General features: G+C 40.8%; 1 protein-coding gene across 2 annotated transcripts in view; it reads left to right on the top strand.

Moving 5' to 3' along the window:
- The first annotated feature begins 11,741 nt into the window (after window positions 1–11,741).
- Window positions 11,742–15,436, top strand: part of LOC131940825 (beta-1,3-galactosyltransferase 1) — a 39,475-nt gene continuing 35,780 nt past the window's right edge. The window contains exon 1 of one of the 2 annotated variants that reach the window (XM_059299678.1): window positions 11,742–12,249. Coding sequence is in view for 1 of the 2 variants with exons in the window: in XM_059299676.1 (XP_059155659.1) it covers window positions 14,488–14,541 (54 nt within the window). In the remaining variant the exon portion in view is untranslated. Of the gene's footprint in view, window positions 12,250–14,449; window positions 14,542–15,436 lie in introns of those variants that run through there. The other variant, XM_059299676.1, reaches the window with a different exon arrangement.

Below are 15,436 nucleotides of genomic sequence, written 5' to 3'. Positions count from 1 at the left end.
TTTTTGCAAAACCAGGTACAAATTTTCTATAATAGGAAGCAAAGCCCAAGAATGATCTGACCTCTACTGTGGTTGTTGGCTGTTTCCATTCTTTAACAGCTGCAATTTTATCTGGGTCAGTGGCGATGCCATCCGACGAAATCACATAACCCAAAAAACGTACCGATTTCAGACCGAAGCCGCATTTGTCTGGGTTCAGCTTTACTCCTATCTCTCTAAGACGGAGAAACACTTGTTCTAATCTTTCTAGATGGTCCTCCCAAGTTTTTGAGTAAACTAGTATATCATCCAAGTACACCAACATTATTTGAAATAGAAAGTCACTCATAGCACTCTGCATTACTCGCTGGAATGTAGCAGGCGCATTAGTTAGACCAAACGGCATACGGGTCCACTCGTACAGTCCTAGTGGAGAAATAAATGCAGTCTTATGTTGATCGTTGGGGTGCATGGCCACTTGGTGGTAGCCGCTAGCCAAATCCAAGGTAGAAAAAAATCTTGCTCCCCCCAACGCATCAAGACATTCATCAATACGAGGCAAGGGGAATGCATCCCTTCTTGTGATATTGTTCAATTTCCGGTAATCACAACACAGTCTTATCTCCCCTGACTTCTTTTTTACCACTACAATAGGTGCCGCATACGGGCTCGTGCTGGTTGTAATAATTCCCTTTTTAAGTAGATCATTCAGGTGTGCTTTCACCGCCGAGTAGTGACTTGGTGGTAATCTTCGATAAGGTTGCGCCACAGGCTTGTCTTGCAGTAAGGGTATCTGGTGTTTTATTACTTCCGTGTAACCCAAATCACCCTCGTACGAGGCAAATATATCCCTGTACTTATTCAGCAATTGATTTAATTTTGGGTCCTCAGTTTCCGGGAATGTATATGATCGGCCACCCTTTTTCTTCACCTCGGCCGTCACCTTGACCGATCTAATTGTTACTTCATTACTGCTGGTATTGATCAGTTCGATGCACTGTGCCGACCTTTGTACCTCGACGTTCTGTGGTACTCCTACCAGAGTGTTGGGCGGTATAAAAATTTCCTCATCCAATACATTTGCCACTAATCCTTGAACCAGTCCATTTTCCGCTGATGTGTATGTTTGCAGTAACACGACGCCTGCCCTCAGTGCGGCGCCACATGGTTCTATCATCACATCACTATTCACGCTTCTATCACCAATTTGTAATGTGATTGCCTTGACCGTGTTTGCCGGGACTGATATCCTTCCTCTGGTCTTGGCAAACCTGGCCAACTTGGATCCCCGACCTGGTGTGGTCGATCCGACAATATTTGTAAGAAATTCTGGCAACTGGCCAAGAATATTCATGCCCAACAGGCAAGGTATATTTGACACATTTGTCTCTAGGTTGTGTTTCGTAACGAACACCCCAACCTGCTTCAACCTATGTCCCGCCACCACGACATCCGCCAGAAAATAACCACAGTATGGAATGGTTAGTCCATTAGCTGCCGTCAGGCGCATGCATGTGTCAGACCTTAAACTATGGTCTTTTCCTTTCATCCATTTGGTGTAAAATTGTTCCGTAATTGTCGTCACCTGGGAGCCTGTATCCACAATTGCCTTCACCGCGATGTCCCCGATCGTAATCATCATTTCGGGACAGACTCCCATCATTTTGTTTCTTGGGCCATAACCTCGCCCCTCTGTAGCCTTGACCTGCCTTACAGAGTGCGACCGTTTCCCTGACAGTACCGTGCCATATGTCCGGGTTGTGAGCAGGACAGGCAAATTGGTCTACCGTCAGCTGTCCACTGGAGTGATGGCTTGGCAGGTCGCGGCCGTCTAACCTGTCTATGTTTTGTCCCGTTTTTGTCCTGATTCTCTGCTGTTGGTCTGCTTTCTAACCTCTCCAATCGTTGGTCAACCTTATCCAGGTGGGCCAACAGTTGAGCCATCATGGTTTCCATCGTGCCGGTCCCTGTGGGTGGGGATTGTTTCTGTTCCGGCACAGAGACTTTGTCTACCGAACAGTTCGATTGGTCCTCATCCTCGGACCTGCGGATCGCTGAGTTCCTGACCTGAAGGAAGGTCAACTGTGGGTCTTTGTAGACCTCTTCTTTCAACTCTCTCCTTAAGATCGGGGTTGCTAGCCCCTCGATGAAATGGTCCCTCAGTAGGCGCACATCAATGTCAGGTATTTGCCCTTTACCGAATCAAAGGCCCTGTTCATTCGGTGTGAATACTCCATCACACTCTCCGCCATTCTCTGCTTTAAGCCTACGAACCCCGATAGCAGTTGCGATCCCGACCGTCTCTCCCCAAAGGTCTCCATAATTAGATCCAGCACCTTATCTGGATCTGATTGGATGGTTTTATCGTGGCATTTGACCTCTGCCCTAACCGTCTCTCCTATACTGCTCATCAGCAGTCTTAATCTTTCCTCTGGTGACATGTATCTCGAGGCCCAGGCCGCTTTGACCTCTTCACTGAACCTGTTGGTTAAAGTTGGATCACCGTCCCCGTAAAATTTGTTAATGTGGGACTCTCTGGGCAGGACCACAATATGGGTCTGCTTCTCGTCCAGAGTAGACATTCTAATTTTTATTCCTTGAGTAAAAAAAAAAAAAGACCTTTCCTACCGTGTATGTATGAATAATTTTCCTCGTTCCTCAATTTTCACTGTTCCTGAATGTCCGAATTCACACACACGAAACACAGTTATGAACTGGATCTAGGTTGATAATGGGTGCCTAAAGCGGCTGGTCTAGTTGAATCATCCTGCTCGACAACGCCAAATGTAACGAGTCTATTTGCTTGTAGTGCCAAATGTTAACGAGTGTATTTACTCATTCTACACAACATCGACCACAATATAGATACTCGAAGATGCAGGTTTACCATTGATCCTTTTATTACATGAATCAAAAGAAATGCTTCACAATAATAGAATGAATCAACTGACCCCCAACCGTCCTCACTAGTCTTCACATAACCGAATGCACATGTCTATCGTCCCTATTAACACAATACGTCTACAACGTTCAGTAACCAACTTGATACTGCTACTCCTACTCGTTCTCAGCTGTCGCCTTCCTATATATCCCTTCGTATTCGTAATCGTATTCGTACTCATATTCATTCTCGTATTCGTACTCGTATTCTAATCGTTGCATCAGAATATTAATTGCGCAGCTTCTGTCATACAATCCGATTAATAAACCATCTGCACTGTTACGTCAGACTGTAATACGTTGTTAACCATAGTATGGTAACTACCCTAGTTACATATATAATATTACATAGGATGGAAATTATAAACTAACCGTAAAATTTGTTTATTCTCAAATTATTTAAAAAAAATATATAATCAATAATTCTAGCAATGTCTAAAACAGTTAACCGTGTTTGAATTTTTTATAAAGGCTTCCGTTCATTTAGGGGATCCAAAACTTAACACTTTTGTGTCAATCAAAAACCACAATTAAATGTATACCATCAAAAGTGAATAGAAGTATGTTATAATAGAGCTACCTTTTTTTTAGACTTTCAAGTGAAACCTACAGTTAATTATTCAATATGAAAAATATACTGTTTTCACTAGGTTACATAGCTAATATAAAAGATTAATTATAATTATTAAGTATAACGTGTATGCAGTTGATAATAAATTAATACGTCACTTTTAAATAATTGTTTGAGTAATGAATTTGTGTGAAAGGGGGCGTTTTAATAAATTTTGCCTAGGGCGCTAAATAACCTGGCGCCGGCACTGCATCTGGTCTCATGCTTAATACATGACCCAGATTGGCCCACCCAACGCCATCTTATTTCCGACTACTTCTAGTAGCTTGGAAGAGATGCCTGGAAGAAACTCTGGTTGACAAACCCACTAAGAAGATGCACATAGGATAAGATCGCATTTTCTTTTCAATCAAATGTCAGCCTGTCATTATCCTGACATATCTCTCGCCGGAAGACACCGTTCTGGTTATACCGGTCTGTCTGTACAGTAAGTACTTACTTGTACCCTGGGCTACCCGTACCGTTGAAATAATGTGTGCCTGATGTTGGCTTATACTTCAACATCCCGTGGTGACGTGTCTACTGACGTCCCTTGGTGACGTGAATCTAGTGACGTCCCTTGATGTGTTGAGTCTAGTGACACGCCCCCCCCCCCCCCCCCCCCCCTAGTCAGGTGTGCCAGTACTAATGTCCCCATACAAGCGCTCCACTACGGTCGTCACAAATCGCCCGATTTGTTTACCTTTCGAATGATGAACGGTAATTTCCGGTAAATGGCGACAAGCCGTGTCGTTAGGTTAACAAGTGGCCGGCCAGATTTTAGTCGAACACGTGGCCGAATTTGTTAGCAAACTTGTCGGGCTTGTTCCCAGCGAGCAATTCAACTTTTCTGCCCTCAACTGGTCGGGAATGAAAACTTCATCCATTCAGAACTTCACGGCCAGCTGAAGACGTCATTGGTAAGACATACATACACACGTGGTTGCATTTATGGAAGGTTAAGGTTGTTGTGGGGAGGGGGGGGGGGTTAAAGCTGGGGAAAGGTTTGTTTTTATTTGCATTTTTAGTGTACATTTTAAGCAGTAAGTGAAATAAAATTAATATTAGACAATGTATCCAGTACCACGATTGAATTTCGAGTTAAAAACACAATTGCCCTACCCTACATAACACGCTACAGTAAAATAACACAACTCTTGGAGAAATATAAAACTTGTTTTAGTCCTTACTATATTGTTTTTTAAAACTTGATAGTTGTGGTCCAGATGTAGGCAAGTTACACACTTATGTCTTAGATTTTGTAGAGTATGTTATTAAACTCTAATACAAGCTTACACTTATGTTAAGTTAATCTAAGGTTTACATTCATGAGTAAACGTTAAAGACATTGTACACTTTAAAAATTGTTTAAACTAAACACACACCCCCTCCGTAAAGTTTCTTTTAATCCCACACACCCTCCGTAAAGTTTCTTTTAATCCCATACCCCCTCCTTGAGATGAATCAATTCTACATTTTGTAATCAGGCATTATTTGTAGTTTAACGTTCCTTGAAGGTTATTTACGGCGTAATCCATTAATCCACGTTTAATGTTACGTAAATCCAAGCCTTGGTATAATTGTATTTTTTTTGTCCAAACAATAGCTGCGGTTGTGTTGCAATAACATTACGGGTTGGAGGTGGGGGGGGGGGGGGCGTTTAGGGTTCCAAAGTCCAAATTAAATTATCTACTGTCACTAACGCCGTTGTGCCAAAAAAAAAAAAACAAAAACTACAAAATCAGTACCGTGAAGAAAGAATGGCAAATCTTCACACTTTCAGAATTCCTTTGCTCTGTATGGGGGGGGGGGGGGGGGGGGGGGGGGGTTGAGGAGGGGGAGATCCGCATATTAATTTTTACTTCCTTGAATAGGCCTACATAGCGAATTGAAAAGTAATGAAATGGTGCAAAAATTTGAAATCGAGATATTGACAAATTTCGATGTTTTACACCTTCTTAATTAAGTCGAAAAATTAACCTGATTTGCAATCTTGTGTGTGTGTTTATATATATATATATATATATATATATATATATATATATATATGTGTGTGTGTGTGTGTGTTTATATGTGTGCGTGTGTGTGTGTGCGTGTGCGTGTGTGTGAAAAAGATAACTTGAGTACCGTTAGGTGGACGAAATTTTATACTTAAGTAGGAGTTGTGTTTATTTTCTTCGATTTTACCGGAAGTGGTACTCTAGATCTGCTTTCTCCCCTACCACCGTTTTAAGGATAATGGCGCCTTTTTCGGAGATTCATTAGATAAGATTTAAAACAAATTAGAATATTAGCAACAAAAAAAAAAAAAAAAAAAAAAAAAAACAGCAAAAAGACCCACGTAAACGAAACTGCAAATTAAAAACTGTCATATTATGTAGCATAAATTTTCTTTTTAAAAAAATGATTCATCACAAGAATACTTTTTGGCTTACTTCACGTTGCCTAGCTCAGCGCCATGCATGAGCGAGGTGCTTTATCGTCACAATGTCAACCCACTTTAGCACCTGTACATCTACTGTTTACGTTATTCCTGCTGGGTATGGACCGTCAACCACCCACGGTTTGATCTGAATCCACAAGGGTAGCCTTTGCTTGAGTTGTCAGACTTAATTCAGACATCTATCTTGTATATGGAAGACCTACTATTTTTGGGTTTTAAAATCAGTCTAGAAACAAAGGGTAATTGTTTGCGCCAAATGTGCCCCGTAGAATACGAATTTTCTGAATAAATGAACAGAAACAAAATTATATTCGCACACAACTTTAAGAACGTTAGCGTCAAGATGGACAACGCGTATAGATGTCCTTAATGAACATATGCTTAATATGAACTTAAATATGGCGCCTCCACCCCCCTCCTCCAACCCAAAAACCCGTAAACGCATCTGCGCCAAGAGTTAATTTAAGAAAACAGCTTGCTTCACAGTGGGAGCTCAAAGAATCACGAGAACAATGTTTTTTAAAGACGTGTCTGAATTTCACGAACCACAGGTGCTTAGTGTGTGTAGGGAGTTTATAATTGGAAGGGAGCTTAATTTCGGCATGGGAGTTAATTCAAGCTGTGAGCTTAACCTACATTTTATCACTTGTTTTTTTTCTTACGGAAACTATTTTGACGGGTGTCTTTTTGTCGTGGGCTTTCATAAGAAGACCTTTCAAATCGGGAGTAATTTTGGCGATTTCCTTTTGAATGTCTGTCAGTCTGCCTGCATGTTTGTCTGTCTAGTGCTTGACTGTTTGTCTGCCTGCCTGTCTGTTAGTGACTAGTTTTGTAAATCGATGTCGACACACTTCTAATGCAGCGATTTCATTCTTTTTTCAGATTAATTCGTATCCCATGACAACACAAAAAATTATAGTTTTCACTCTCATTTCATTTTCAATGAGCCATTTTTATTAATTCCAAGATTATTCATTACAAAAGGAGATACTCGATTAGTTAATTGAACTGTATTAGCTACAGACGAACGCTCTACACCAACAAACACGTGATAGCCATAAAGTATCGATGCATGTATACAATTATATCGATAGATGCTATCCACAGTATTGGTATGTGCCGACCTAACCAACCCCGATCCTACCCTATCTCTAAGTTAACCCCAACACACACCCGTTAACACTTGCAACTATCATTTAAATGTAGCCGTAAACACACTTGAACAAAACTCATTAATGATTAACCCATGCCGAATAGAAAGCAATAATTTCAATAATTGAGACATTTACGGAGTGAATTAAGTATATAAAATAACAATTTAGAAAAATATTTTATATTTATTAAGTGCGAAGCTAATAAAAGTTCCAAAAATAATTGGGTACGTATAGGGACTAGTCTTTAAATCCGCTAGATAAAATGAGCTGTCAATTAGATCTTGGTCGCTAGACAGAGGACAAAGCTAGAGCTTAAAACAAAGTGCCAAGATTTCAATGGTATTAAAACAAAGTGCCAAGATTTCAATGGGATTAAAACAAAGACTGGTTACCTGACGAAATCAGGACAATGTGTTTCTTGTCACAGCCGCAGGGGATCAACGTTTTAAGCCAGTGAACCGGATCGTTTAAAGGTGTGGTTGTTTGAGGAAATCATGCGTGACCAGCCACACGCAACAAACAAGGCTTTCAAGACTAACCTCACTTTAAACAAGTCAGCAATGAAAAAAATTCATTCTATATCCATGTAGGCTCTAAAGTAAACATCGTGGGGTCAGTTGTTACTACGGTCCCTAAAGCTAAATCAATGGTTCCCACGACCCCAGCAGCCCATACGACCCCTAAATAACAGACTCAGTCAGCCAGAAACTATCTGCTGTGTGTCAAGCCCCTGCTGTGTGGGGTCAAGCCTGTGTGGGGTCAAGCCTGTGCTGTGTGGGGTCAAGTCTGTGTGGGGTCAAGCCTGTGTGGGGTCAAGCCCCTGTTGTGTGGGGTCAAGCCTGTGTGGGGTCAAGCCTGTGTGGGGTCAAGCCTGTGTGGGGTCAAGCCCCTGCTGTGTAGGGTCAAGCCTGTGTGGGGTCAAGTCTGTGTGGGGTCAAGCCTGTGTGGGGTCAAGCCTGTGTGGGGTCAAGCCCCTGCTGTGTAGGGTCAAGCCCCTGTTGTGTGGGATCAAGCCCCTGCTTCTTGACCAGACCCAAACCTCTGGGTCTACACTTCTACACCACGGGTTCTCAAACTATTTCTGACAACCGCCCTTTCAAATACGCCGTGACCGGGTTCCGAACCCTCGATCTCCGCTATCTGCTTGTATTCTAAGCTGATTGATTCCCTGACTTTGACATTGTTTCAAACTTAGGTGTTTCCAGTGTCAATTGTTAGGCCTATGATTCCGTATATACAAAACATAGATATTGTTTTAAAAAATACGTCTAAGGTATCGCCAACTTTGTGAAGCTCTGCTCTCCACCTAGTCATCAGAGGGTGGTTCGACAGGTGACGTCACTCTGTGTTGCTTTAGTGTGAGTGTCTCTGGACTGTGTCTTTAATGTGTCTCTGGGCTGTGTGTCTTTAGTGTATCTCAGGACTGTGTGTCTTTAACGTGTCTCTGGACTGTGTCTTTAACGTGTCTCTGGACTGTGTCTCTGGACTGTGTCTCTGTACTGTGTCTCTGTACTGTGTCTCTGTACTGTGTGTCTAACGTGAGTGTCTCTGGACTGTGTCTCTGGACTGTGTCTCTGGACTGTGTCTCTGGACTGTGTCTCTGGACTGTGTCTCTGGACTGTGTCTCTGGACTGTGTGTCTAACGTGAGTGTCTCTGGACTGTGTCTCTGGACTGTGTCTCTGGACTGTGTCTCTCGACTGTGTCTCTCGACTGTGTCTCTGGACTGTGTCTCTGGACTGTGTCTCTGGACTGTGTGTCTAACGTGAGTGTCTCTGGACTGTGTCTCTGGACTGTGTCTCTGGACTGTGTCTCTGGACTATGTCTCTGGACTATGTCTCTGGATTGTGTCTCTGGACTGTGTCTCTGGACTGTGTCTCTGGACTATGTCTCTGGACTATGTCTCTGGATTGTGTCTCTGGACTGTGTCTCTCGACTGTGTCTCTGTACACCTTGTGTTCCCAACCCTCATCCTGTCAGCCTCCCATAATGCAACTGAGCAGGCAGACGTAAACAAACTGACCTGGGCCACGCCCCCATCCATCTTCCGGTCGTCCAAAACCTCTTCAGCCAACAAACTTGTTTCATTCAACTTTCTCAAGGTCCCTCTGCTAATTAACAGAAGCAACCCCCCCTCCCCTCCCCTCATTGGGACACGAGTTCCGGTACATACAACTGTCTCACCGAACACACTCATCACACCAACCTCATCGATTACAGAAATGTTTCCACGTGTATAATTCACTGTGAAATATTTATGTTCGCGGTTTATTTAATGAATGTAACACGTTTATCACACTATTAAGTATTTATCACATTATTACAATTTTAAATTATTTTTTTTTAATTTACAATATTAAGCTTTTAAATGCACTGAATAGCACTGATATTGAAACATGAATCTTTCTTTAATAAGAGCATTTGTTGCTAAAATATATAAGATATTATATTTTTATATTTGTTTTATTTTCTCATCTCAAAAAGTGCGTTCTTAATGAATTCGACACCACACACGACTAAAAATAATCGTCTTAAAACTCGATGAGTAGCTAGCGGTCTCTAAAAGACAGTTACTTGCCCCTTCTTAACGCCCGTGGAAACCAGTCGTCCGTGACAAACAGTTCACGGTTGTAAATGGGCTTTTTTAGTAGGCGCTTGAGATCAATTGTGTTATCTCCCCTTTTATTATTATTTATTCTTTACATTAATTAATAATTTAATATTTAATTAAATTTAAATGAGGTGGGAACAGGGCATCACGCCCCCCCCCCCCCGTAAAATATCCCAGGGTAATTACTCATGGGGGGAAATGTCCGAGGTTAATTGACGAGGGGGGGAATGACCGGTGTTAATTGACGGGGGTAATGTCCTGGACCCATATGACATATGTTGCAGTGTCAAAAAACAATGTGTCTGGAAAGTTTAAAAGAATTCGCTGCATTAGAAAAACGTCAAAATTGTGTAACAACATTTGCCACAAACTCACAAACAGACTTTAACTGATTTGATTTCTGAAGAAGATTCGCTCAGCTGAATACATCTATAAATAAACTACCTTTTGGTGTTTTTGTTAACCGACTTCCTGATTCTGATGCTGTTTGTGAAATTACCATACATACTGATGTCAGTCACATACATATAAACAAGATGTTTGCAGCGGGCCGCGTTCATACTGTCTTGCTTTTTGTTTTCAACTTTCGCCTCTCATGATTAACGCACACATTAAAAAACAGGAATTTAAAATAATAACTCAGTTTGGAACTATGTTACAGAACTCTTCCGAAACAAACTTTAACTGACAATTTTTGTTTTAGAAGTTGTGGATTCAAGTACTTCTAGATTTTTCTACTTCAGCATGTTGATTGGAGACCAATGAAAACCTTGGATATAAAATAGTTGTAGGACAAATCTGATTTACGTCTATTTTTAAATTTATTGAATCCTCCTTTTCAAATAAAAACCATGTGATGTAGTTAAAATCTGCGAAAATTTTTAATCCACCAGACTAAAGTTCGCTATCACTAAAACCTGAATCAAATGGCGGCAACATTTCTGCAATAAATGAAAATTTTCTGTCTCCGAGTCGTGGCCGCTTGACTCTACTTCCGCTACATAACAGAATCACGATATGTAACAACAGACAGACTCTACCTCCCCTATATAACTGATAGACCACACCTCGCTTGAATAAAACCTACGCCCGCTATAAATTTTAACACCAAGCTATTTCTAGGTCATTGGCAGAGTTTTATTTTAACTCCAAGGGGCCTTAACTCAGTCATGTTTGTGACAGCTATTGCTAGTGTAGCATTGACCAACTCTTCTCGTGATAAAAGTGTCAGAAATGTGATAGACGTAGGTCTACCTACCTTTTTGTTGCCCATACATCAGGTTATTTCAATTTTGGTCATTTTATTTGTTAACAAGTGTAGCGCTAATTAAAAATAGATTGGATATTATACACTCACACGGAAAACAATCACAAACCCACCAAACAGAACAAAACACGCACGCATACACGAACCAACACACACACATACATCCTCACACCCAGCCCCACATATATATATATATATATATATATATATATATATATACATATATATATATATATATATATATATATATATATATATATATATATATATATATATATATATATATATATATATATATATATAATGTGTTTGTGTCTGTATGTATGTCTCAAGCCTAAATTGTCTAAAAATAAACCCAAGACAACACACCTGAGACTATGTTGGATGACATGTAAGTGATGGCATTTCGTGTCGTCGTCCATCATCTGACAGGCTGTGAAAGCCTGGCCTGTCCCCCCTCCATGCCACCCCCTCCCTCCGTCCTTACAAGTCCCACTCGGCAGGTGAAGCATTGTCAGGTCTCTTGTTCTTGGTAACATTCGACGTCTTTCACTCAGTGTAGGACTACAGGACTACCATCTCATTGTGTAGGACTACAGGATACCATCTCATTGTGTAGGAGTACCATCTCATTGTGTAGGAGTACCATCTCATTGTGTAGGACTACAGGATACCATCTCATTGTGTAGGAGTACCATCTCATTGTGTAGAACTACCATCTCATTGTGTAAGACTACCATCTCATTGTGTAGAACTACCATCTCATTGTGTAGAACTACCATCTCATTGTGTAGAACTACCATCTCATTGTGTAGAACTACCATCTCATTGTGTAGGACTACCATCTCATTGTGTAGGACTACCATCTCATTGTGTAGAACTACCATCTCATTGTGTAGAACTACCATCTCATTGTGTAGGACTACCATCTCATTGTGTGCTTCTAAAGTAGGACTACCATCTCACTGTGTAGGACTAAAGTAGGAGTACCATCTTATTATGTGGGATTACCATTTTATTGTGCGAGAATACCTTCTTATTTTGTTGGACTAGCATCACCTTCCATAGGACTAACTCCCTTCGATTGTATTACCTCCCCTGTATACGACTACCTCCCCTATATTGGATTACCTCCCTTCTATTGGATCACCTCCCCTGCATACTGTATAGGAATACCTCCCGCCATATGCATTAGTTATGCATTCAGTACGGCACAAGGTAACGAGGTAATCAAAACATCCGTGCAGGTAATGTTTACATTTCATTCCTTTTTTATTTGTTTCCTATTGTCGTGTATACACTAACTATGATTGATCTCTCTGGATCATTGATCTTTTTATTCTATCTGAGATCTTCAAAGATCTGTTATCTTACTTGGTATTTTTCGTGAAATGTTAAAGATTAACCACGGTGCCCTGTCAAAACGGCCCGGGACAAATCGGCCCCGTCAAAACGGCCCCGTTAATTTAACCCCGTCAAATCGACCCCCGACAAAATAGCCCCGTCAAAAGGGCCCCGACTTATTGGCTCCCGTCAAATGGGCTCCCGTCATATTGACTTGCGACATATAGGCTCCCGAAAAATGGGCTCCCGATATTTAGGCTCCCGACAAATGGACTTCCGAGATATTAACCCCTGACAAATAGGCTCAGGACATATTGGCTCCCGACAAAGCGGCTCCCGACATATTGGCTCCCGACATAAGGGCTCAAGACAAATGGGTTCCCGACAAATGGGCTCCCGACATATTGGCTCCCGGCAATTGGGCTCCCGACATATTGGCTTTTGACAAAATGACTCCCGACATATTGGCTCCAGACTAATGAATGGCATGACCACTATTGGCATAAAAGTAACCATTTTGTCCTACCTCCAATACCACTATAAACTCTTTTAAATGCCCGAATGAAATTGTTTTTCATGAACCAACATTAATTCACAAACAAATCGAGCCCTTAACAGATAAATTCCACCAATTCTAAAGTTTTGATAATGTTTAATTTACAACAGAAAAGATCTGTTGCTTAAAAGCGAGCACAGAAGTGTAAATGTTCGATATACATGATGTTTACATGATAACAGCATTTTGTTTTGATAACCTACAAGCATACTGCAGGTAGGAAGGTACAGCGTGGACCCCTCTCCCCACACACTGAGTTGGAACAGCCTATAACCGACTCAATTATGGATGTCATAGATAGATGACCCTTAAATTAAAACATACTATATTTTATAATAGATAAACTAATATAAAAATAAGGCCTGCCGAACAAGAGATGCATACGTTGTATTACTTTAAGAGTGTTGGATAAGCTAACTCTAAAGTATATTGATGAAGGGGTCCCACTGGCAGGTGTCATATTCAATGAGACCGCTTGGCCGGGAGACTTAGTCTCTACAGAAACGGTATTGTCAGTGGTCCTTTTGTCGTGAGCCTAAATGACGCTAGCCTATTTTTCGGGAGTCTTAATGACGGGGGCCGTTTTGTGGAGAAACTAAATGGCGGGAGCCTATTTGTCGGGAGTCGTAATGACGGGGGCCGTTTTGTGGAAAAAACTAAATGACGGGAGACTATATGTCGGGAGCCAAAATGACGGGGTCCATATGTCGCTGGCCCTTTTGACGGGGTCAATTTGATGGGGCCGATTTGTCGGGGCCGATTTGTCGGGGTCGTTTTGACGGGGCCGTTTTGTCATTGGCCGTTTTGACGCCGCACGATTAACCTCATATTAGAGCACGCTTGACGACGTGATGTCTTGTATTTCTCTCATGTTTTTGCCAGTCTGCCTGCCTGCTATTGTATTGAATGCATGCCAGTTTGACTTCGTTGATTCACTGTGCATAGTATCATATTGCAGGCGTTGTCAAATATCATATTGCGGAAGTTGTCAAATATCACATTGCGGAAGTTGTCATCTGTCACATTGCTGGACTTTTAATATGTCTTATTGTTGAAGTTCTCACATATAGTAATGCTGTCGTTAAATATAGCGCTACCTCGTCACCTCCTACAAGCACAGACCCATATTTAAAGTTTCAATATATTTGGTAGCATACATCAACAACAGCATCAGTTGCACATTCTTGGAATATTTATGTTTGTGTTAAAACTGTCATCTAATTAAGAGGTCGGTATGACACGCGACAAGGTGGGGCTACATTATATATATATATATATATATATATATATATATATATATATATATATATATATATATATATATATATATATATATATATATATATATGAACTCTAGTATAGCGCCTGCCTCCTAAGCTAAAATTCTTCTAAGATAATCTGCTTATAATACGTTTATAGGAAATACGTTTGTTGGGGTAATCCTCTCTTGAATGAGTTATTGATGTCGATATCAAAACACGTAAGCACAAGTAAGCTATTTAAGCTCCTTCTCTCCTTTCATTCGGTACACATGTGTTTAACACTACACTGGGAACTTGTAGTGAGTTTTGAGCTTGTCTATCACATGATGGTGGATCATGACATGGGATTTGGTCTCTGTATCGCTTGCTATCAAACGGTGAGTTGGGCAATTTTATCGGGTGTTTTTCTATGGGTAGCCCTACATTACCATAATAAAATACTTAAAAAAACTTTTTAAAAAACCACGTTTTTCTTGTGGACTAAAAAGTAGAAAATAAATTTTTCTTTTGTGCTTCCTCGAGCTGTGCAGGTTCTTGTGATGACTGACAAAAAACGTGGGTACGTTCACCATCAAATTTCCCGACCCATCTGCCCGACCCACGTTTTTTGTCAGTCATCACAAGAACCTGCACAGCTCGAGGAAGCACAAAAGAAAAATTTATTTTCTACTTTTTAGTCCACAAGAAAAACGTGGTTTTTTAAAAAGTTTTTTTTAAGTATTTTATTTTCTCCTTTTTAGTCCGTTGCTACACATGAAAAACGTGGTTTTTAAAAAAGTTTTTTATATAGTTTATTTTCTACTTAATCTAATGACTTGATTAAGTATGACTTGACTAAGTGTTTATAAATACACGGACTAAAAAATCTTGAGCGACCAGGATTCGAACCTGGGTTGTCGCGGCCACAACGCGAAGTACTAACCACTATACGATCACGGCCAGCGCGCTCACATCGATTGGGGCCGAAGTAACTGTGTGAATAAGCCTCCAGTCTTGTCGGTATCTTTAGAAATCATGTCCTCAATTTTATGGTCCTTGGGGCGTAATTAAATTAAGCTAATTACGGTCTCTAATTGCTAGTTTTTATGATTGCATCTGAAATTGTTAGGCGAAAGTAGCCTGTATGCCAAATTTCAGATCTGTAGAGCAATCAGAAGTGGGCTAATTTTCGATGTCAATTTTAACAACAAACAAACAAATCCACAAACGCGAAGCTGAGTTAAGAAAAACGTGTTAAAAACTGTCGTAGCTAGAGCTTTATTATAGCCAGAA

The sequence above is a fragment of the Physella acuta genome, unplaced genomic scaffold (genome assembly GCF_028476545.2).
Source record: "Physella acuta isolate Inbredline_101_S28 unplaced genomic scaffold, ASM2847654v3 ptg000333l, whole genome shotgun sequence".
Classification (NCBI taxonomy): Eukaryota; Metazoa; Mollusca; class Gastropoda; family Physidae; genus Physella; species Physella acuta.
This window is presented reverse-complemented; position numbering and strand designations above follow the sequence as displayed.